Source organism: Xiphophorus maculatus, chromosome 13 (assembly GCF_002775205.1).
Source record: "Xiphophorus maculatus strain JP 163 A chromosome 13, X_maculatus-5.0-male, whole genome shotgun sequence".
NCBI classification, from domain to species: Eukaryota; Metazoa; Chordata; class Actinopteri; order Cyprinodontiformes; family Poeciliidae; genus Xiphophorus; species Xiphophorus maculatus.
In genome coordinates this window covers 5,450,834-5,471,713 of record NC_036455.1, presented here as the reverse complement: position 1 = coordinate 5,471,713, position 20,880 = coordinate 5,450,834, and the positions used below count along the sequence as shown (strand labels likewise).

General features: G+C 35.8%; 2 protein-coding genes across 3 annotated transcripts; one reads left to right on the top strand and one right to left on the bottom strand.

Moving 5' to 3' along the window:
• Positions 1-16: 16 nt before the first annotated feature.
• Positions 17-7,792, bottom strand: LOC102237154 (prostate stem cell antigen-like). The gene is made up of 3 exons (XM_014474500.2): positions 7,524-7,792; positions 5,927-6,046; positions 17-4,745 (listed from the first exon to the last, which is right to left on the bottom strand). The coding sequence occupies exons 1-3, from the start codon at positions 7,573-7,575 to the stop codon at positions 4,534-4,536; spliced, it is 384 nt and encodes a 127-aa protein (XP_014329986.1). The 5' UTR covers positions 7,576-7,792; the 3' UTR covers positions 17-4,533.
• A 5,727-nt stretch (positions 7,793-13,519) lies between these two features.
• On the top strand, positions 13,520-20,854 carry LOC102218425 (N(G),N(G)-dimethylarginine dimethylaminohydrolase 2). Of its 2 annotated transcripts, none has more exons than XM_005796423.3 (6): positions 13,520-13,642; positions 14,380-14,702; positions 15,907-16,095; positions 17,321-17,440; positions 18,557-18,700; positions 20,154-20,854. In XM_005796423.3, exons 2-6 carry the CDS (start codon positions 14,403-14,405, stop codon positions 20,271-20,273), a joined length of 873 nt encoding a protein of 290 aa, XP_005796480.1. In that variant the 5' UTR covers positions 13,520-13,642; positions 14,380-14,402; the 3' UTR covers positions 20,274-20,854. The 2 variants fall into 2 exon arrangements, with proteins under 2 accessions (XP_005796480.1, XP_023200299.1); XM_023344531.1 differs by having other exon boundaries at positions 14,250-14,702.
• The last annotated feature ends 26 nt before the right edge of the window (positions 20,855-20,880 follow it).

Here is a 20,880-nt window from a genome sequence, read left to right as displayed (position 1 = left end):
TACTAATTTGATTTTGATATAAAAAGTAAAATTAAACCATAACACAAATTCATTCTTCTCTACCTGTTGTTTGTGCTAGCTCTGTATGAGAGAGAAATTACCAAAAGCTTTTCTGGATAAAAGAACAATAAAAGAAATATTTTTTATAAGATCACAAGACAGCAGACGGTTATAGTATATAGTTTGTAAGACGCATTTTAGCACAAGAAGCTATAAGTATTTTATCTTTTGGTGGAAAGATAACATGCTAGCAACTGGAGTTGCTAGCATGTCCAATATCAGTTTTTAGGTTTCCAACTAATAAAATAATACATATGAGATGGTTTGGGTTGCATTTTTTATAGTATATAACAATCTACAATTGGTACAGTTGGTTCATTGGTAAACTGCAGGCTAATTAGCAACCCAGCTAACACATCTAATTGGCTAGCTAGCATCAGTCATCAACAAAAAATCAATACTCAGCTCATTAAATACTTTTACTTTAATACTACAGGAGAAAAAAAACATACTACAGCTTTCCTTGTCTAATTACAACTTCAAAATGGACACACAGTTGTTTAATCTTTCCCCTCTCTTTATTTTTCTTCCATTATATTCTAAAGATTAATTATTCCAACACATCCAGATTAAACCGTTTTAGTCTCTCGCCATTTTTTAGGGAAGTGATATTTGCATACCATCGAGTCATTTTGTGTTTTAATCACAGGTGTTTCCCACAGACTTTATCACAGAGGAAACACAGCTTTTCATAGAAAGACGTCATGATTTAGAAAAGGTTTGCATTCATTGCGGAGCAGAGGAAAACGATCCGGACCGAGCCGGCGCTGAAAGCAGCTAAACAGGAAACCGTTTCAATAGACGGGGGCTTCCTCTTTCTGCGCTCCCACAGCAAGCGTGAAGGATTAGTCCTGACTGGTGAGCTTGTTTGTGATCCGCTTTCAAGGCCTCCAATTAATAATTACATGAATGGAAGAGAGACTGTGAGCATGCTACAGTCGATAAGCTAACTTTTCACTTTAAAGTAATCAGAAAAGAGACAGAAGAAAGGGAATTTTGTAGGTTGTTAGCTTTTTGATTGCTTCAAAGGCCATAACCACCGCCTGTTTTCTTTTAAATTAAAATCAACTTTATCAAAATTAAAGTCATACTTGAAGTATTTTTTTGCTGTGGTAGAATTTGTAGTAAAATAAAATAAAACCAGTACATTACAATAAAATCGTGGTATTTTATCATAATGTTAGAATTTTACAGTAACCCATACCTAATTAAAACATTTTTCCTTTGTTTCTAGTTGAGTTTCAGAGCTCAGAAATTGTGTATTTTTAGTTTAAGTCTAATAACAAATATCCTTACCAATGGAAAACAATTACAAGAAAATCTTTGTTGCTCTGCGGAGCCCCCTGTTGGTGTGGAGCCGCAGACGGCTGCATAGTTTGCTTATTCCTTGGTCTGGCTCGGCCCTTGTTGATGTGAATGACTGGACAGTTGAGTAGTTTTCACATTTCCACAGTTAAATAGGATTTATTGAAGTTGCTGGAGATACTTTCTTATTGGAAATGAGCCACCAAATCAATTTTTAAAAAGTCTGTGGAAGGATCGCAACTGTATGGGATTTTATTACTGTTCAATTATTTTCTGAAAAAGTTTCATTTTTCTGTAAGGTTTGCAGTTAAGTTGAAAAAATATCTGTCTCTGGATTCTGGACTAAACATTAAATCTACTTAAATATCATGTTTTCAATCAAATCAATGCAGTTTTTATCCATTTACTACAAAATAAACGGATTTCTTGTGTATTATTATGGAAATTCACGAAAATCAACAAATCCACACACAATTATTGGGAGTTTATTGAAGATTTCTCTCAAAAATTGTCAAAAACTTTCTAACTTTTACTGAACAGCTGCTTCAGTCTTAACTGATGTCAGATTATAGTCCATGATCTAAACAGCGAGGAATAAAAAGTCGCATCTACCGTCATAAATAAGTGCAAATATTTCCAAATTAGTAACACAAACACTTTGATTCTTATTGCAAAAAATCACAAAAATAATCGCGAAGTTCTGGTGGGAATGAAAAGACTTTGAATTGTATTATTTAATTTTAAGAATTCATTAATATTTTAACAGTTTATCAATACATTCTGGTGCTACCGGCCCTTTAAGAGCATTCATGATCTTGATTCGACCCAAAACGAAAATTAGTTTGACACCCCTGCTTTGTTTCTGTTACACATCAAACATGTGATCACAGTATAGATTACTTGTATATCTTTGTTGGTTGTGTGAAGTTCTTCTGACAAAATAAATTATAAATATGCCGCCGTTAGCCTTATTTTTATCCAAAGAGATCTGAGACTCGGTCGTAACTCTGTCTGTTGGCTCAATTCACTCCTCGACGTTTTCTTGCCTGTAAAACAACCTTGAATTAAATCAACATGGAAGGAACTGGAGCTAATAACTCTCTTTGGTCAAGCAGTAACACATCCAGTCAACCTCAGGGTAACACAGTTTAACATTTAACATTGTTTTGATATGAAGTTCTTTAGTGTTGCTAAAAATGACCGAAGTGCAATTAGAAAATCCTGTAGTTGGACTGTGTTGGAAATCAGCTGTGAGTTAATTCACCTCAATAAACCCAAATTTCATGAAGGATCTGGGTTTGAATACAGAATGTTTTGGTTGTTGAACTGATGTGGATTTGATCTATTTTTTAATATGGACTTAAAGGGATTAAATATGAATAACTTCACTGTTAATCATCATTTGTGTTTTTGTCCAATCATAGCAGAAATTCTCATTTCTTAATATGTATTTGAAACAATTTCAGGGACCAGGAAATATGTTGGATTTTTATTTTCTGCGTTTCATTTCATGTTTTGTTATTGATGTTGTGATTTTTCACTCTGTCTTAATGCTAACGGCATCATGAAGTTAAAAAAATCAAAGCGGCAGCAAGGACAATCGAACTCACAGCTGAAACTTTTTGTATTTTACTTTTATTAATGTTCCAATAAAAATATCTTCATAATAAAACGCGTCCTTTTTTATTTCTGGCTTGTTTTGAGGATTTTTTTAATTGAAATGTCCACATAAAAAGAAATCGGAGAAGGAAGTTCCTGCTGAACATGTCATAATTTGTTCTCATGAATATTACACGTTAATTTTTTATGTAGTTTGCTGAATATGTTAATATGCTTCACATAACTGACCAACAAGGGAGCTGCTTCGTTATATTTGGTTCGATCAGAGGTCATAATCTGAGATTTAATCAATGGTCCAAACAATAACCAGTGTAAATATGATATAATCTAAAACTATTAAGATTCTGTATAATAATGACGATTAGAAATATGAGGGCTTTTATTATTTATCTCCATATTTGTAAAAGTCCCAAGAGAAAAGAACTGATTCTACATCGTTTGGTACAAAATGTTTTGTTTAGGGAAACCAAACAGCATTAATGTTAGCTGATCTAACAGAACAATCTGGCAAACCTGTTTTTATGTAGATACTTAAAAAACAAACAGAAGTAGGACTTTTAAATCTCTTCACAGGAACTTAAAAAAAAAAAAACACAAAAATCAGATGATCTGTAGCGCCACCACCAGCATAAAACTGAAAACGCAACTCCTCTCACCGGCACATTGTACATGTTTGAGTTCATATAAGCTGACTTTTCATTTATTTATCTTTTTTAAACAGCTGGTCTTAATCCAGCCAGTACAACATAGAGCTGGACAATAACGCTGAGAAACATATGAGCGTTTTATATCAGAATATCAATAATTATTGATTCGTTTTTTTGTTTTAAATACCTGAAATGCTGCCAAACTGGTGTCATGACCTTCCCTCTTATCCCCCAAGCTGCTGTTTATTTGTAAGCAGTAATGAGGCAAAACCTGAAACTGCTGCTCAGCAAGTTCCTCGGCAAGTTGTTGCTAGGTAACCAAAGAATAATGAGCGAGTTGCCAGGCAACCAAAGAGTGAGTCAGTTGATTCCACCAACTTTGCTGTCGCAATTTATATCACTATATTGTGATAGTAGTAATAGCAATTACTACTATAATTAACCATAATATGACGGAGAATTAGGACTACACTAAAAAAATAATAATGTATAAGATTTTGAGAATAAAGTCATTATTCTGGTATGACTTTATTCTAGTTAATTTATTTTATTTCTTCTTATGGCCCTGATGTTTTGATTTGGAGAATATGAATTATAATTTATGCTCCTCAGTTTATAATTTTGACTAAGAGTTCAGAAAGAACCAACATTTTAAGGTGAAGGTCAGGAAAAGTTACATTTAATTATTTTTAACATTCTTTCTAGATAAATATCTTCCAGTAGAAATATTTTCCACCTGTTTTACACTTAAATATCTTCTAGAAGAGCTGCTGGATAACAAATAATACTGATGGTGCAACTTGTGATGAACTAAGACTTAATTTTCCTTTAACATCTCAGCCATTTCTTTTCTAAAGAGGCATTTGGAGGGAGAGGCGGTCTGTGGTTCTGGTGGTTCTGTTCAGACCAGCAGGAGGCCGAGTGCAGGCAGCAGGCAGAGCAGCGCTCCCCTCAGGCTGAGGGCACCAACAGACCCGGCGGCGTTGCAAAGATCCGTGTCGCAGCAGTCGTTGGTGTAGTTAAAGTACACCCCTGAGGTGTACTTCTGTCCGGCCAAGCCGCACTGCGTCGGCACGGCACAACTCTTCTCGTATATCGTCAGCTGAACGGCGCCTGGCGAACCAAAAACAGAGCAAATCGTGGATTTAGTGGCAAAAATGCTGCAGATGGTTTATAGATAAACCAGCTTTCAATGAGAGTTTTAACAGCCATATTTTTGTATAAGTTTGCTCAAAAACTGCATTTCTTTGCCATTGCAGTGAAACTTACATAAGCAAACAATAATTTGTGATTATATCTCACACTCAGTCGCTAAGTTTTGATACGGTTGAAGCTAACTAGCAGCTAATATTCCTCGAGTTGTTTTTGTACGTTTTCCTTCTTAAATTAAAGGCTACTGGTGTGTTTATTATATTTGGGTTCAATTGAAGAAAACTGAAAAAATATTAAGTCTATTTTATTAAGCAATAAAAACAGGATATAGATCTCAATTTGAAAATACTAAACACAGCAATTAAGAGCAGATTTGGGTGCACCAAAGTGTACTGCAAAATATAAATTAATGAGTAAATGTGGTTTTGTTTACGATGAAAATGAAAGAAAACCAGAAAGATAACCACTTTGTGTTGCATCTAACGTTTTTGTAAGTAGATTTTAATTTAAAAGTTGTAGTTTTTTCATAATTTATTTAATTTATTCTTGACCTGTGGTGGCGGGGGGCCGCGTAAAATCAGTCCATGGGCCGCAAAATGGCCCCCGGACCCTAGGTTGAACATGCTTGGTCAAGAGCATGCACATTAAATTTCCTGGTATTTTTTCTACTTAAATAAGGCACTGAAAAATAATGAATTAAATTACAAGACAAGCAACTTTTATTGATATTTTAATTTAAAATGATCCCTATAAGAAAAGTTATCAGTGTGATTCTGTCATTCTATCAGCACTAGACCTTAACCTTTCACCTCTTTCCTTCCACCTCTGATGAAACACAGGGAGTCCTTTGCCACTCCCAGATATTTTTAGAGGTTACGGTTATTTTTAGATCATTTAATGACATTATGCTGTCAGTTTGCCTGATGAAAAACGGATCTGAGTTCCAGAGCGTTGAGTCATTCTTTTGTTTTTGTTTCTACAGAGAAAACCAGGTACAGCAATCTCTGCTACCTTCCGGCGATGTCGAAAAGACGATTCAAAACATCCAATGTGACACACAAAGGATTTTAAGCTCTAGATGTTTTTATAACAGAGTGGGACAAACTATTCCCACAAAGGCTTTTATTTTGACAGGCTCTGACCTCGCCTTCCTGTCGCCACGCTGGACAGGCAGCGCTGGCCTGCAGGACACTCCAGAGGAAACTTCATGCAGTCCATGGGAGAAATGGCAGGAAACACACAGGTGTAACACTGCAAACATCCTGGAGAGAGAAAAAAGACGGATTTAAATTAAATGGAACCATCTGTGTGCATAATTCATTACCAGATTATGTTGCTAACGGTTAACAGATCTGAATTTCTGCCATATTTGATCAGCAGAGAAACTAATTTCAAAATAAACTCAGACTAAACCAATTAAAAATACTTCATTTATTCCACAGGGAAATTAAAGGCTGTTAGTGATACAGGAAACAGATTTTTGAAGTTTGTGGATAATAAATATCATTAGTGCCCCCTGGTGGACAAAATGATAATAGAAATGTATTTAAGTTTGTTCAAATGTTTGCTATGAAACAGCGGTTTACCACACACCGTTAAACAATAATAATTAAACAACAATAATAATAATAATTATATTAAACAATAATAATAATAATAAATTGTATAATGTGTGATTTACAAAAAAGGGCACCGTTCATAATATTTTCAGACAAATCTCTTATTTTTGATTAAATTTAATCATTTAATTTAAGGCTGATTTCAGTGGAGTTATGTTATTCTTTAACATAATAATAAAAGATTATTACTCTTAAAGGAGAACTACAGTGTGGAAGGTTTACTGAATACTTTCAATAGAAGTATTAAAAAATGACTGCAAAAGTTTTTAAATAAAATTGGTCTCTTGGTCTATAGTTCTTGAATGTTTCTTTTTCTCTGGATTAATTCATTCCTTCATCAATTCATACCTTCATTTGCCATTTCCTCCCTTCGTTCCTAAATTTTAAACCAGTAAAATGAAAATAAAAATAAAAACTTACACTATTGTCTCCCACGGAATAACTTTTATATGAATTAATCAAGTGGTGAAGGAGAACACTGTAGTTATTTAATTTAATTATATTTAAAACAAACACATTCTGATGCTTTAATCGTATGCTCTGAATGGACAGGAAATTATTTTAAATAATATTTTACTAAAATCTAACTGGGTGTCACATTAAAGTAATTAAGAAAGCCAACATAAGTCATTCTAGCCTTAATTTACACTTCCTAGTTTATTTCCAATCAAAACCAAATAAATCATAAAACAAAAAAAATACAATTTGAAACAATTTTTCTCAATATTTTATTTTGAAAGCCGTTATAAAATCTATTAGTATTAAATCCTCCTGATCATCAAGCACAAATGTCTCCTGTTAAATTACGCAACAACAAACAAACCATCATTTCAGGTAAATTCAGATTTCTTTCGTCTGTGTGATCTAAAATGAATCCTCAAATCCAGAGAAAGAAATCCAGTCTATGTGTGTTTTTGTTAAACGAGGTCATTAAAAAAAAGCCAATTTCTACTAAGAAATTAATGAATGAAGGATTTTAAAACATTTAAAAAACATTATAAAGTTTCTTTGTGTCTCCTATTCTGACACAAGTTTTCAATGAGTATTTTTTTGTTGTTAAAAAGAGAATAGATCTACTAATATTTGCTAGATGTAACTCTCCTGGAGGTAAAGGTCATACCTGCCAGGTGAAGACAACTCAGGAGTCCAATTAGGAGATGTAAACGAGTCATGATTCTTCTTTAAAGTCCCTCTGCTCGGTTCTCCAACAGGAGCTGAAGGAACCGCTTCCCTGGATGCTACAACTATAACAGCTTGATCTGAAACGACCTCCGGCTCATTCCCTAATTAAATTTCTCCTCTACTTTTGCTCACGTCGTTTTATTTTCTCATTAATCTGATGAAAGGTCTCTCCTCCAGTGTTCCTGTCTACGGATCACCTGAGCTTTTCCTCACTCTTGTCCTTTTTGTCCAGTTTGGGTCTCTGGCAGTCAGCGTCTCCTCCTGGGAGTTTCTAATTTAATTTGGAGGTAATTGTAAATGGCTGACATGCTGAAAAACATGCTAAAAATGAAGATTTACTAAAGTTTGGATGCTTATGTAACCGTCTCAGGTTGACTTGACGACAGACACATTCAGGTTTATTATATTTATTCCAACAAAAGAGAAAATCAAGTTAGTGGTTAACATCAATCCAGCAACTTCTGCCTCTATACATTAAATAAAATGTAATAAATAACCCTAAACAAACTACAAAGCAATGGTTAGCAGCAGTTAGCATTTTTAAAATTAAACATAGTAAAAATGGACAACATTAATAATGAAATAAAAAACAAACACAAAACATAGCAGAATTACTCATGAAACACTGCATATGATTAAATTTGTCTAAAATATATAGTAAAATATCATATTTGTAAAGTAAACACCGAGCTGATCCTAACAGGAAAAAGGGGGCGGAGCTTTCGGTTACTGGTTACTATGGTAACCGTCAAGAGCAACGTAACAGAACTTAAAAAATATCAACAAAATGTCCGGAGAAGCAACTTCCTGACTAAACTAAATACATCCAAAGAATAAATAAACACATTTTGACAAACGTCACGTCTATAATTTAGTTGAAATAAAAACTTGCTACACTTACATGAACAGACAAGAGTGACAAAAACTTAAAAAAATGAAGCGATCAAGGAAATAACCCCAAGTTGAACGTGCTTCAGTGCCATTTAGAAATAAGAAAATAAAGATGAAAAGTTGCTGAAATGTCATGAAAGGGACTAAAATTTAAAATAAAGTTAATGTTTTGGGTAAAAATGTGCTATGAGTAAATCACTTATTGTTCTTTTAAATATTCTTTTTTCTTCTTCTGTGTTTATATTACCTTTATATAAACCTTTATTGTTATCTTACTGTCATTATTATCATTGTTTCTTTTCTTAACATTTTATTTATTGTTATATAACACCGATTAATAAGAATTTAAAGGTGTACATCGAAAAGAAGTTGGTAATTATTCTGATGCTGTTATTATTTATAATTGTCATTATTACTACTATTATTAGCACAAGATTTTCTTGTCTTGTTATAAGTTATTTTGTAATCATTTTGTCTATGTAATATCATTTATTTGTTGGCTCTTTAGCCCAGTATACTGAACATGCACATGAATATTACAACATGGTTTTAATTGTAATTTTATATATATATATATAATTACTGAGTTGGTAATATGTCTCATTAAATTAAGATAAGGGGTCAGATTCAATAAGTGCACTTCTTCCTGCATCTTCTCAAACAGAAAAGTAAGAAGTAAATAAATTATTATGTTCAAGGAGGTTATGTATGCCCATGTTTTCTCTGTCCTACTAATTGCTTGTATTATTGTTTTTAAAAACCAGTTTGAAATAAATAAATCAAATAAAAATCTGTGGAAATCTTAAAAAGATAATAAAATAATAATCCTGCAGGTTCAGCTCTGTAGTTTGATTCCAGATTACTCTGAAAACAGAAATAAACAAAACAGAGTCATTGCACTCACAAAGAAGGAAGTCAGAGAAAATGGACGTCTAAAAGTCAGCAGGGAGCAGAGAGAGTCAGCAGACAATGAGAGAAAGTCAGCATGTTGGGCAGAGACAGAGCCAGTGAGCCGGTTTAATTTAGTTATCCTGCGGCGGTAATGGGAGACGTGAGGCCGACAGCAGGACGGTCTGCTGACCGAAGTCTTGTGACGGAACGGGTCGAACAGAAACTCCCAGTTAACCGTTTTCCTGTCCATTAACTACACACAACGCCAAAACTCCTCCCGAAAAACACTCCTCTGGAGAGGCTGTCCTTTAAACATGCTTCTAGTTTATTTGGTCTTTTTATAGTTGGTCATAATGCTTCAGCCTAAAACTGCAGTACTTGATTTTTATAAGAAAATGTTTTTATTTTAGATATTTGTTAAAACTGTCACAATGAGACAGATAATTTGTGAAAAGATTAATCTCATCCACCTTTTCCCTGAGTAATTGTAGCCGTCTGAAGAAACTGACCAAAAACAACCAATCAGAGGCCAGGAGGTGGGTCTTAGCGCTGTCAGTCAATTCATGTACTCGCTGCTAAATGCCAAGAAGCAACTTTTCGTTACAGGAAAACCGTTTTTCCGCCACCATAACTGACTAACTATGCTAGCTGCAGCATAGCAGAGAACAAACTCAAGCACAGGACTGTGATTGACAGCGCTAAGGCCCGCCTCCTGGCTCTGATTGGTTGTTTCTAGTTACCACTGGGAGCACCACAGAAGCTCATATTTTTAGCAGATTATCTGTCTCATATCATTCTGTCAAAAAAATTATGTCAGTTTTAACAAATATGTAAAAGTCATTATATATAAAAGTTACATACTGCAGCTTTAACATTACTGTTCTAACTTTGTTTCACTTTACTAACCCAGGTTTGTTTATCGTTATCTCAAACACTTGATTGCATTTGTTGCTATAGAGAAGCCTAAACAGTTAATAGGTTTAGGTTTTGATTTGTTTTCGTCCTTTAATGATAAATACTTTCATCTAAAAACGTATTTTGTGTTCGCTTGTGTTGTCTTTGACTAATATTTAAATTGGTTTGAGGTTCTGAAACATTGACGTTGGACATAACAAATGTATTATTTTGATATCAGAATTCTGTGTAGAGGGATGTTTGGAGCCCCCTGGTGGCCAGAGAGCGCTCAGCAGCGGCTTTTATTAATAAAATAATTAATAAGATTATTTTATTAATATGCAAATAATTTATGTTATTATATAAATATAAATATTTAATAAAATACGAAATTTATTAATAAATACATAAAGTCAGCAGGGAGGAAATATATAAAAATTTATATATTTATTTACAGTATATATAAAAAAATATTATAAATATATAATATTACTGAGATATTATTTTTCCTTAACATTTTTTTTAACATCAATATATTTTCCTTAGCTGGAAAAATATATTTTATAAAGAAAATAAGATAAAGGAAAATAAAATTAAAAAAAATGTTTTTTTCCTTAACTGGGATGGAAAAATCCCAGTTAAGGGTAAATTAACTAATATATGCTATATTTTTATATTTATTGAGATATACTTATTGATTATTTTCTTCAGTTATTTGACTTTCCTTCCAGAGTTGCTATTTTTTTTTTCATTTATTTTGTTGTGCTTTCTTTGTGCACATTGACAATAAAAGTAATTTCAATTCTGAAAAATGATACACCCAAATCCTTTAAAAATAATAAACCTACTATTAATCTTCTTGTTATTGAATATTTTTGGAGTGAAAACCAACATTCACGTTGTTTAAATGCTTGTAAATAGTGAATTTTTTGTATTTTTGGACAGATTTAGTGTTTTCTGGTTTGTTTTGTGTGTTTTCTGAAGGATCATGTTGGACAGATGGAGTCTTTAATCCTGTCTGCAGCCTCTGTCTACCATCCTCCATCCCTGCGCTCCTAAATCCACCTCACAGTTTCTGTCTGCTTCCCGTCTCTCCCTCAGTGTTGCACTAACTCAATCCAGTCACTAGACGGGAATATTGTGCAGCCCATAATTGCACACAGCGAATCCCTCCCAGGCTAAAATCTACAAAAATAAATTACTAAAAAACTAACATTTTTAATCAAATGTCACCAATAATTGTCCACAAAGTTTATTAACATCTGGTTTCAGATGAGGCTGCATCATTTGACCCACATTTCAGGAAAGGACAGATTATCTGTCACCATGTCACAAACAAAAATATGGCTGGAGAAGTTGGCAGACATTCCTCAATCTGCAGTCAAATAATCTGAAATGTGACTCAGGCAGCGGCTGCCCTTGAGGAGACGGTGATTTAGGATTACAGAGGCTTCCTTAATCCTTGGAAAACACAAATCTGTCTTTAATTCAGGCGCCAGAGACAAAAGCTGCAGCATTAAAGAACAAAACATTGAAAACATGGAGTTTAGTTTACTTAAATTGGTAAATTTGGGAGAAACAAGTTTGACAAAAACTCAAGATAATAATGGATATAATTGCACTTTTTTAATTGTTTCTATTTTAATCATTGACATTCCTTATATAATTGTATTCATTATTATTTTATCTGTGTTTTTGTTCATTCTTGGTTTGTTTAGAAGTGTCATATTGATTTCAGTTTGTGTGTGATAGCTTTAAGTCTTCCTGTTTCATTTTATGAGGTTTGTTTTAAAGCTGGATCATTTCTTTGCTACTTCTGGTAATTTTGCACATTATTGTTGCATTGCTATGTTTTTTTTAAATCATTTTATTTTTATATTCTTGAAACTTAACAAGCTTTGATGTCATGTGCAATAGATTTGGTCATTTTTAAAGTCTTTTTTTAAATATGTATTGTTTTTTAACATCCTTGTGCAATCATAGTCATAGAATAAAACTTCACTGTTATTATTGTTGTTGTTTGTCTTTTTCTCATATTGTATTTCTGAAATAATTTGAACTTTGACAGACTTGACTAATTCTATGGTCAACACCTCACAAATGTGAAGATTTTATTAATTTACTTGTGTACTAATTTGGGGTTTTAACTTAATTCAATCTTCTTTATGCTTGTTAAGTTAGGGAAAACATCCACGAGTTGATTCGTGGTCATTTTGATTACTGTATTTAATTTAATTTATTTTTTTAAAGGGCTAAAAAGTAAGACAGGTTGGTTCTTCGTAGTCATGATTAATTACTGAGATTTAAAACATCAGCGTCTGGACAGGGCGGTGGGGGATGGGGGGCGCCGGGAGAGCAGCCGCTTCAAGCCGCCTTCAAATGTACCACGAAACCGGAAGTCATGCAACTGGGCTTCAAAAAATAAAAGCACAACTGTGACCAATTCCTACCTGAGAAGTAAATGTTTATTATCAGAGGCGCTGGGTAGTAACTACTTACTCAGTTACATGTCCTTGAGTAACGTTTTGAAGTAGGAAAAAAAGTATTTTTAAGAATGGTTTTACTACACCACACCTTTCAATTTTAAACGTTTTTTTTAATGTTATTTTCCATTTGCTGATATTTTTATGTAATTTGGGGATCACGTGAATTTACAGTAAATCTTGTTACCAAAATGTGAGCTTAAAGAAGGTAAGTAGAAAGTACTAGTAACTTATAAATAACAGAAATTATAGAAAGTAATATAAATGTAAATCTAAAAAAATTCTCTTTCATTATTCTGTCCTTTAGCAAGTTTATTTTGTTTGCTAATTCTGGATTTTTCTGAGGAACATAACTTCTAATTATTTGTAGAGAAGATTTGAAAGAAGATGCATCTTGGGAAACGGGAATTATCTGGTGTGCAAAGCAGCCAATCCAGGAGCTCTATTTATTTTTCCTTGATGCTGATTGGCTGTAGTCCCAAAACCGAAAATAAGAAAGCTTGTAAATATTAGCTTCTGCTGTAGTAATAAGATGGTTTCAACTGTGCGTATTATTTAATTGGTGTTTGAACTATACATATTTAACTTATTTAAAACATTATATCCATAATTTATCCCCGTTTGTAAAGTAAAATCTGCCCACCGAACTGCGATCTGTCACTTTAAAACGCATTTGATTAAGTATGACGTCTGCTCAACGTTCAGGTTTCCGGTTAGCTAATGGCCTTATTTTGAAAAACCCAACCGGAAGTCCTCACATCCACAGTCGCCTTCTTGACTCTCCGGTTGGTCAGCAGAGAAAAAGGGATCCAGCGAGTAACGGGAGCAGAGCTGGCGTGGAAATTAAATTAAACTGGGAAAAACACAACAGAAGGCACAAAAAACACAATAAAAACAGGTGAGCAGGCGCGGATTCTGAGTTTTACCTGTTTTCTGACCCGGCTGGTTTCCTCTCCACTGTTGTTTTGGAAAGATGTGGAACATCATCAGAAGTGTTTGGAAAAATCTGCTGAACTGTTGGGGCGGCGCAGCTTTACGCTGGTTCCTGCAGCCGGGTAAACCCAAACAAAAACGGGATTAAAATGATAAAAACATGAACTCTGCTAACGATGCGCTCACATTCTAATGCAACTCTGACCTGGATTTAAGGAGGGAAACGTTAATTTAAGCATTTAAAAGTACTCCTGAGATGTTTGGTGTGTTGCTCTGTCCTAAAAATACTTGAATTTTAATTTGGAGCACTTGTTGCTTTAGTTTTAAAGAAAACATCCTGTATGGAGGGGGACCCGCTCCCTCTCTGCAGGCTCTCTGTGGGGGGCTGCTGTGACTTACAGGAAAGATGATAAAAGGCCAATTGTCCCACATCTGGGGAAAAGCTGCAGCAAATCCAAGTCTTATCAGATATTCCAACTCTAAACAATGCCAGCTTGTTTTCACGTTCAAATCTTTAGCTACAAGTGTATTTTTGTGCCCTGAATGCTAATGTGCTCCTCTTCCTCTCTTAGGTCTGCTTGGATTAGATAATCGATGAAGAAGCCAACCAGGATGAGGATCTCTGCTTAAAACATCCCCACTTCCTCTTCCTTGTGTCTGGACGGAGAAAACCCACTTTAGTTTTTTTTTTTCCCCTTGCAGAGCAGAAGCATTGAGCTGGAGTCATGGCGAACATGTGCCCTTATGGCCGTTTCACCCACGCCGTGGTGAGAGGCATCCCAGAGACCTTTGGGAAAACAGCTGGAGAGGGCCGTGAGAACGGGGAGGTCACGGTGGACCAGGCCAAAGCCCAGCGTCAGTTCGGCTGCCTGACCGGGGCGCTGAGGCAGAAGGTGGGCCTGCAGCTGATCGAAATCCCCCCCGACCCCGAGCTGCCGGAGAGCTGGAGGATAGAGGACGTGGCGGTGATCCAGGGAGACACGGCGCTCATCACCAGACCGTTCAAGCAGCAGAGACGCAGCGAGGTAACGCAGCACACGAGGAAATCTGTCAGTGGGGCTCAGAAGCGACGGACTGTTTCAGGAAAGAGAAGCTGCAGGGCCGGGCCGACCCAAGGCATATGCCAGTTGAACAACTGGCTGCTGCTGCTGCTGCTACTGGGGTTCTAACTAAAACCAGGAAGATGGAGCACATCCCCCAAACTCTACACTACAAAAACATTAAATCTTACCAAGTATTTTTGCTTTAGTTTCTAGTGCAAATATCTCAGCACGCTTGAAATAAGACAAAAATACCTTAAAAGTAACTTTTCAACAAGCTATAGAAGCTTCCTTTAAGTAAATAATTACTTAACATGAATGAGAAAGTTCTAGTTCCACTGGCACCGTTACCTAGCAACACCAGCCAAGCCCAGCCAGTAACCTAGCAACCAAGTTCTAGTTCCATTGGCTGATTATTTCACTAAAAACATAGGAAAAATATATTATTATAAGTCTACTAATCTGTTCTATTTGGCATATGTAGGCAGAGAGTAAACAATATTTGGATTTCCAGACTTTTACTTTGTCTTTACATTTACTGAAAGTTCTATTTATCCATCAACCATTGCTCTGTATGTTGCTACAGCTATGCTTCGGTCTATAAAGGCTGACCACTGGAGAGATGTTGTTTACAAACACAGATATAAATGTACTGAAGTACAAATTTGTTTAATAACTCTGCACCAGTACAACACACTTCAAGAGCTTTATCAGCCTGGTCAACATAAAAAAGCAACATTAATTTGTTCGGTGAGTACAATTATGAGTAAAACGACCAATGTAAAATAAATAATAAAGAAACTGAAATGGACAAAAGCAATAGGTTGACTACCTTAGTTCAACATAAAAATAAACTACGACAAACTTTATTTCAAGTGGTTCAGAAAGTGTTATTAGGAAATAAATACAATGTAAAATAAATAATAAAGCGTGATGTTGCATAGAATTGGATTGAATAGATCTGCTCTTATATTCGGTCACTCAATATAAAGTTTTAGCTGACAACTCTGAAAAAGTTTAAGTTCAAACTTAGCCTGTTTCAAATGAATAGAGAATACCCTTAAAGGAGCAGCATGTTGTGTTCACTGCCATCTAGTGTTGATTTTAAGAACTGCAACTCTTCGGCAGCTGAGCCCATTTAAAGTTTAACAGCGAGGCGTTTCCTGTGCCTGTTTCTGCTCTTCTTCAGGCGGACGCAGTGAGGAGAGTGATGTCAGAGCTCAGCCTGACCGTGGTTGAGATGGGCGACGAACAAGGCGACTCTGGCGGCGCCACGCTGGAGGGCAGCGACGTCCTGTTCACAGGGAGGGAGTTCTTCGTGGGGATTTCCTCCCACACCAACCGCAGAGGAGCCGAGGTGCTGGCAGACACCTTCAGGGTAAGGAGCAGCAGACTTCCCAAAGAGAAGCTGGTTGGAACTTGGTGAGAAGTGGGATGGACGATCGATAGAGGAGCGGTGCGTTCAGGGACCTGACAGTCTGGGGGAATCTGGAGAAGTTTTGTAGGAGAATTTAAGGCAAGAAAAACTGGAATGTTTATAATCGTTGGATTTGTTTAAAGCTTGAATCCGTCCGTCCGTGTGATTTTTTGATCTTCTCTCATCTTTTAAAACCTTTTATTAGTTTTTATTTCCTGCAGTCTGAGGCCTGAACTTTCAGATCATTTGCTGTGAATAATTTAAAATCCAGGCACTTCTTCTGTTTCTCTCCACTTCTCCAGCTTCCTAATTTGTTTAACCTCCTAAAAAAATCTAGTGTCTTATCCAGAAACAGATGATTTAAGCGTTAAAGTCTTAAAGACAGAAATCTGTCATGAAGCGTTTGTCACTAAAACACCTGCCTGGAACCAGGCTGATGTTTTAAAGTCCTTCAAACTCCTAAAGTTTAAAGTTCTTCCAGAGACGTTGGAGGAAGCGAAAAGTGTTAAAATACCACATTTGGGCGGTGCGGTAGAGGCCGGGTCGCTGCCAGGACTGTAAACAGAAAGCCGCTGCCAAAGTGAGCAGGTGGTCATTTGCTTTATTGCATTTTGGGAATTCTTGTCTGTGAGCGGTGATGAATGAGGTCGCCTGATTCCCGGGATAATGAAGGGCCGCACGCTGCCCTCCCTCTGGACTGATGAGAACCAACATTAGGATTGATTTTCCCCACTTCTGCTGAGTGCATCTCTCTCTCTCTCCCACACACACACACACACACACACAGCTGGTTTTATGGATGCTGTTTGGGTGGATGGTGTTTGTGCGCTCTGGGCGGGGGATTTAACAGGAAGCGTTTGTCATGCTCATATGTTTTCTCCTTAAGAGGAATTTGACCCAGTTTTCATTCTTCTTTTGTTTCTTTCCGAAAACATGGATAGAAATCTTGATTAAAATCTGATTTTAATAAAGAGTCGCTTGTCAGCTGGAATATTTTTCATCACAAAGTTACGGCTGTCATGACTCTTGACAAAGACGGAAACATTAAACTTTTATGTGTTTCTCAATAAAAGATTTTCATAATTCACGAACTGGTTAGCATTGACTGAATGCTGCACCGGTGAGATTTGTTGAAATAAAACTCGGGTCTCAAAACGTTTATCTTTACATTTTCTTATCCGTTCAGGACTTTGCCGTGTCCACCGTCCCGGTCTGCGGCGGCGCCAGGCTGAAGAACTTTTGCTCCATGGGCGGACCGGACACCATCATCATCAGCGGCGGTGACGGCGCCAAGAAGACTCTGAGGGTGAGAGCGCACTGTTTCCTCCTGCTGCTTCACTCCCACATGTTGGATCTTTGTAACATTTTGATTTGTGAATGAAATATCTACACTGCAAAAACACTAAATCTTATTGTTGTCTAGTTTCCAGTGTAAATATCTTTAAATAACTTTAAATAAGACAAAACTAACTTACAAGTAACATTTCAGCAAGATATAGAGGCTTGTTTTAAGTCAATAATTTCTTAATATTGATTTTAAAAACTACTTGTTCCATTGGCTGATTATTAAACTTATATCGAGACATTTTCCATCATATACGTGAAATAATCTGACAAAGGAACTTGCACTTTTTTTTATCAATATTTAAGAATTATTGAGTTAAAACAAGCTCCTATATCTTTGTGAAAATGTACTTGTAAGTTAGTTTTGTCTTATTTCAAGTTTAGTAAGATATTTACACTGGAAACTGTTTTTTGTAGTGTGGGTTAAAAAGACGCCCTGAACTACGTTTTTCTTTTCTTGTTTGTTTTTTTTTAAAGGTGACATATTGTGCTTCCTTAAATAAGATAGGATGTTCATTACATTTTTTCTAATAGTGAGATTTTACGGTGTTTTGTCACTTTAAATCCAACTAATCTTCTGCTGGCCACGCCCCCAACTCAACGTTTAAACTCACAAGTGAAAATGGCGGCAAACGGATTCCCAAATTATACAACCGTACATCTATGAAGTGGCTTAAGTCAACGACAAAACACCTTTCTTTGCCAGCAGCCATCATACGGCGCATACAATGATAAAACCCAAATGTGCTGGAGCTCCATTTGGGTTGCTAGGTGACAGGCTGGGGTTGCTAGGTGACGGGCAGTTCCTGCTGATTTGTTACATTCTGAAAGTTTTTGAAACAACAAATTTTTCAGACACTGAAAGACATTAACTTAAAAAAAAAAAAAAAAAAAAAACAACTTGGTGTTTTTCGAAATAGTTGAGTCCCAAATGGAAGTAAAAAAAAATAGCAAAATGTGAATTTAAGAATAAAAACAAGCATAATTAACCTGTAACTTGTTCCAAACGATCAAACAATTGATTTTTATTATTTTATTTGGTAGGCTGAGGTTTAGTGTGTGTGATTGTTGGTTTCAGGTGATGGAGCAGCTGACCGATCACCACTATGACGTTCTCACCGTCCCAGAGGAATCTGCGGCTAACTGTATCTACGTTAAAGGCCCGTCCAAACGGGACTTCCTGCTGCACCGGCCCGCAGAGGAGATTCCCGACAGCGTCTCTGTGAGTTCACCACAGCGACGAATGTTTTATTACTAGATCCATCTAGGTGGAAAAACGGCTTCTCGCTGTCCTGGAATATTCAAAATACTTTCCTCGGGTTGGAAATTTCAAAATTGACTAATGTTGAGTATAAAACGTTTTTGCTCTTTTTCAGGTTAAAAACGGAATTTAAAGAATAAAGTACAAATATTTATGAGGAAATAAGCTAATTAGGGCTGAAACGGTTAATCACTTGAAGTAATCGTCAACTAAGTATTCAATTAATCGTTAATTGGAGTGTAGAAAGAACATATTCAGAGTAGATATTAAGCCAAAACTGTACGAAAAATGTATAAATTTTGCAATAAAAAATTAAAACAAAAAACGTTTGGGTCACATTAAAGGGCCGGCTGTGCCAGAAACTGTTTCTTTATTTGATAAGTTTTTCTTAAAATTAAATAATATTGAACATCTTTTCACATCAATCAGTCCTACCAGAATTTCACTTTTAAATTTTTTACTTTTTTTTGCAATAAGAATCAAAACTTTTCTGGTGCTTACTTAGAAAAATTTGCAAAAATTGTTGCAATATGATATTACTGTCAAATAAGGGTAGAAGTAAACTATGCTGCCACCTGGAGGAGGGAATTGGCATCACTTACAGCCAATGTTTCTGGCCATTTTTCTAACAAAAATGTAAATAAACTGTTATGTACAAGCGTAAAAAAACCTCTGCAATTTGTTAATTTTGCGTTAATTTCTGAGACCGCAATTAAAATATTTAACTACACAGCTGTTGGTCACGTGAAAAACTGTGCACTGCAAAAACACACCGTCTTAGCAAGTTGTTTTTGTCTAGTTTTTAGTGCAAATATCTTAGTACACCTGAAATAAGACAAAACTAACTTACAAGTAACTTATCAGCAATATATAGAAGCTTGTTTTAAGTCAATAACTCCTTAATAATAATGAAAATGTTCTAGTTCCATTGGCAGATAAATTTATGTATAACAGCACAATTCCCCCATGTTATAAGTTAAATAATCTAGTATTTTTTCATCAATTTCAATGAATTTGTTTTCTTAAAACAAGCCTGTATGTCTTCTTAAGTTATTTTTAAGTTAGTTTTATATTTGCACTAGAAACTAGACAAAAGTACTTGTTAAGATAGTATATTTTTGTGGTGTGGTGGGCCAGATTTGGCCCCCGGGCCTTGTGTTTGACACAGGTGGGCTAAGTGGTCCTCAGCCTGAGAAAGTTTGAGAAACCCTGGACTGAAGTAAAATCCTGATTTTAGCAATAAGCAGATGCTCAAGTCCAACCGAGTTTCCGATCCTGAACGAGTGCCATGCCAGTGATTCATTTCAACCATTCTGCTTTCCAGCAGCCGTTATCCCCCTCCTCCTGCATTAGCCTGAGCCAGTTATGACTCTGTAACTGGATGAGTGAATCGTTTCCTGTCGGTTCTCTGCAGGCCTTCCAGAAGCTGCCGGACTACACCCTGCTGCCGACGGCCTGCAGCGAAGCATCCAAGCTGGGAGCGTCTCTGTCCTCGCTCTGCCTGCTCATCAACAGAAAGCACACGTATTTCTGAGGACGCTGCTGCCGTCGCATAATCACGCAGCTTTTTATTCTGGTGGCTCATTAGTCACGGCCCACAAAGTAAAAACAGTGTTTAATAATAATGGTTCCAGGACACAGAGATCTGTGGTGCAGCTGCTCCCCCTGCTGAAAGTTCAGCTACTCTCAGTTCCTGTCATTTCATTTTACAGTAAAAAAAAAAGACAAGTGTGAAGACACCCAGATGGTTTAGTGAATTTTTTATACTTGCAGTGTTATATTTTTAATCAAGCACAAGATCTAAACCACTTTAAAAAAAAAACTACAGAGAATTATAACTGTTCACATATTAATCTAAGTAAAAATAAAAGTTAATTGAAGTATTCAATTCAGCTTGAAACATTTCATCTTAAAAGGTTTGAAACGATGAACACGTTTAATTTTATAATCACTGTCCTTTAAGGTGTAAGACCTGAAATGACTCATCTGTATTTCATTTATTACAAAGTGTAGTCTTAGGTTAGTGAAATACACCTAGCTGCTCAATTAAGGATGTTTTAGCTTCCTAGAATATACATTTGTAGTTGTGGAAATAAAATCTAACTTTTACCCTGACTGCAGTCTTCATTTAATTACAACAA

Coding starts and splice junctions, on each gene's coding strand:
- LOC102237154 (XM_014474500.2), bottom strand. CDS start 7,575: ATGACTCGTTTACATCTCCTAATTGGACTCCTGAGTTGTCTTCACCTG. Junction 6,047..7,523: donor GAGTTGTCTTCACCTGGCAG/GTATGACCTTTA, acceptor TTCTCTCTCCAG/GATGTTTGCAGTGTTACACC. Junction 4,746..5,926: donor CGTGGCGACAGGAAGGCGAG/GTCAGAGCCTGT, acceptor TTGGTTCGCCAG/GCGCCGTTCAGCTGACGATA.
- LOC102218425 (XM_005796423.3), top strand. CDS start 14,403: ATGGCGAACATGTGCCCTTATGGCCGTTTCACCCACGCCGTGGTGAGA. Junction 16,096..17,320: donor TGCTGGCAGACACCTTCAGG/GTAAGGAGCAGC, acceptor TTATCCGTTCAG/GACTTTGCCGTGTCCACCGT. Junction 18,701..20,153: donor AGATTCCCGACAGCGTCTCT/GTGAGTTCACCA, acceptor GGTTCTCTGCAG/GCCTTCCAGAAGCTGCCGGA.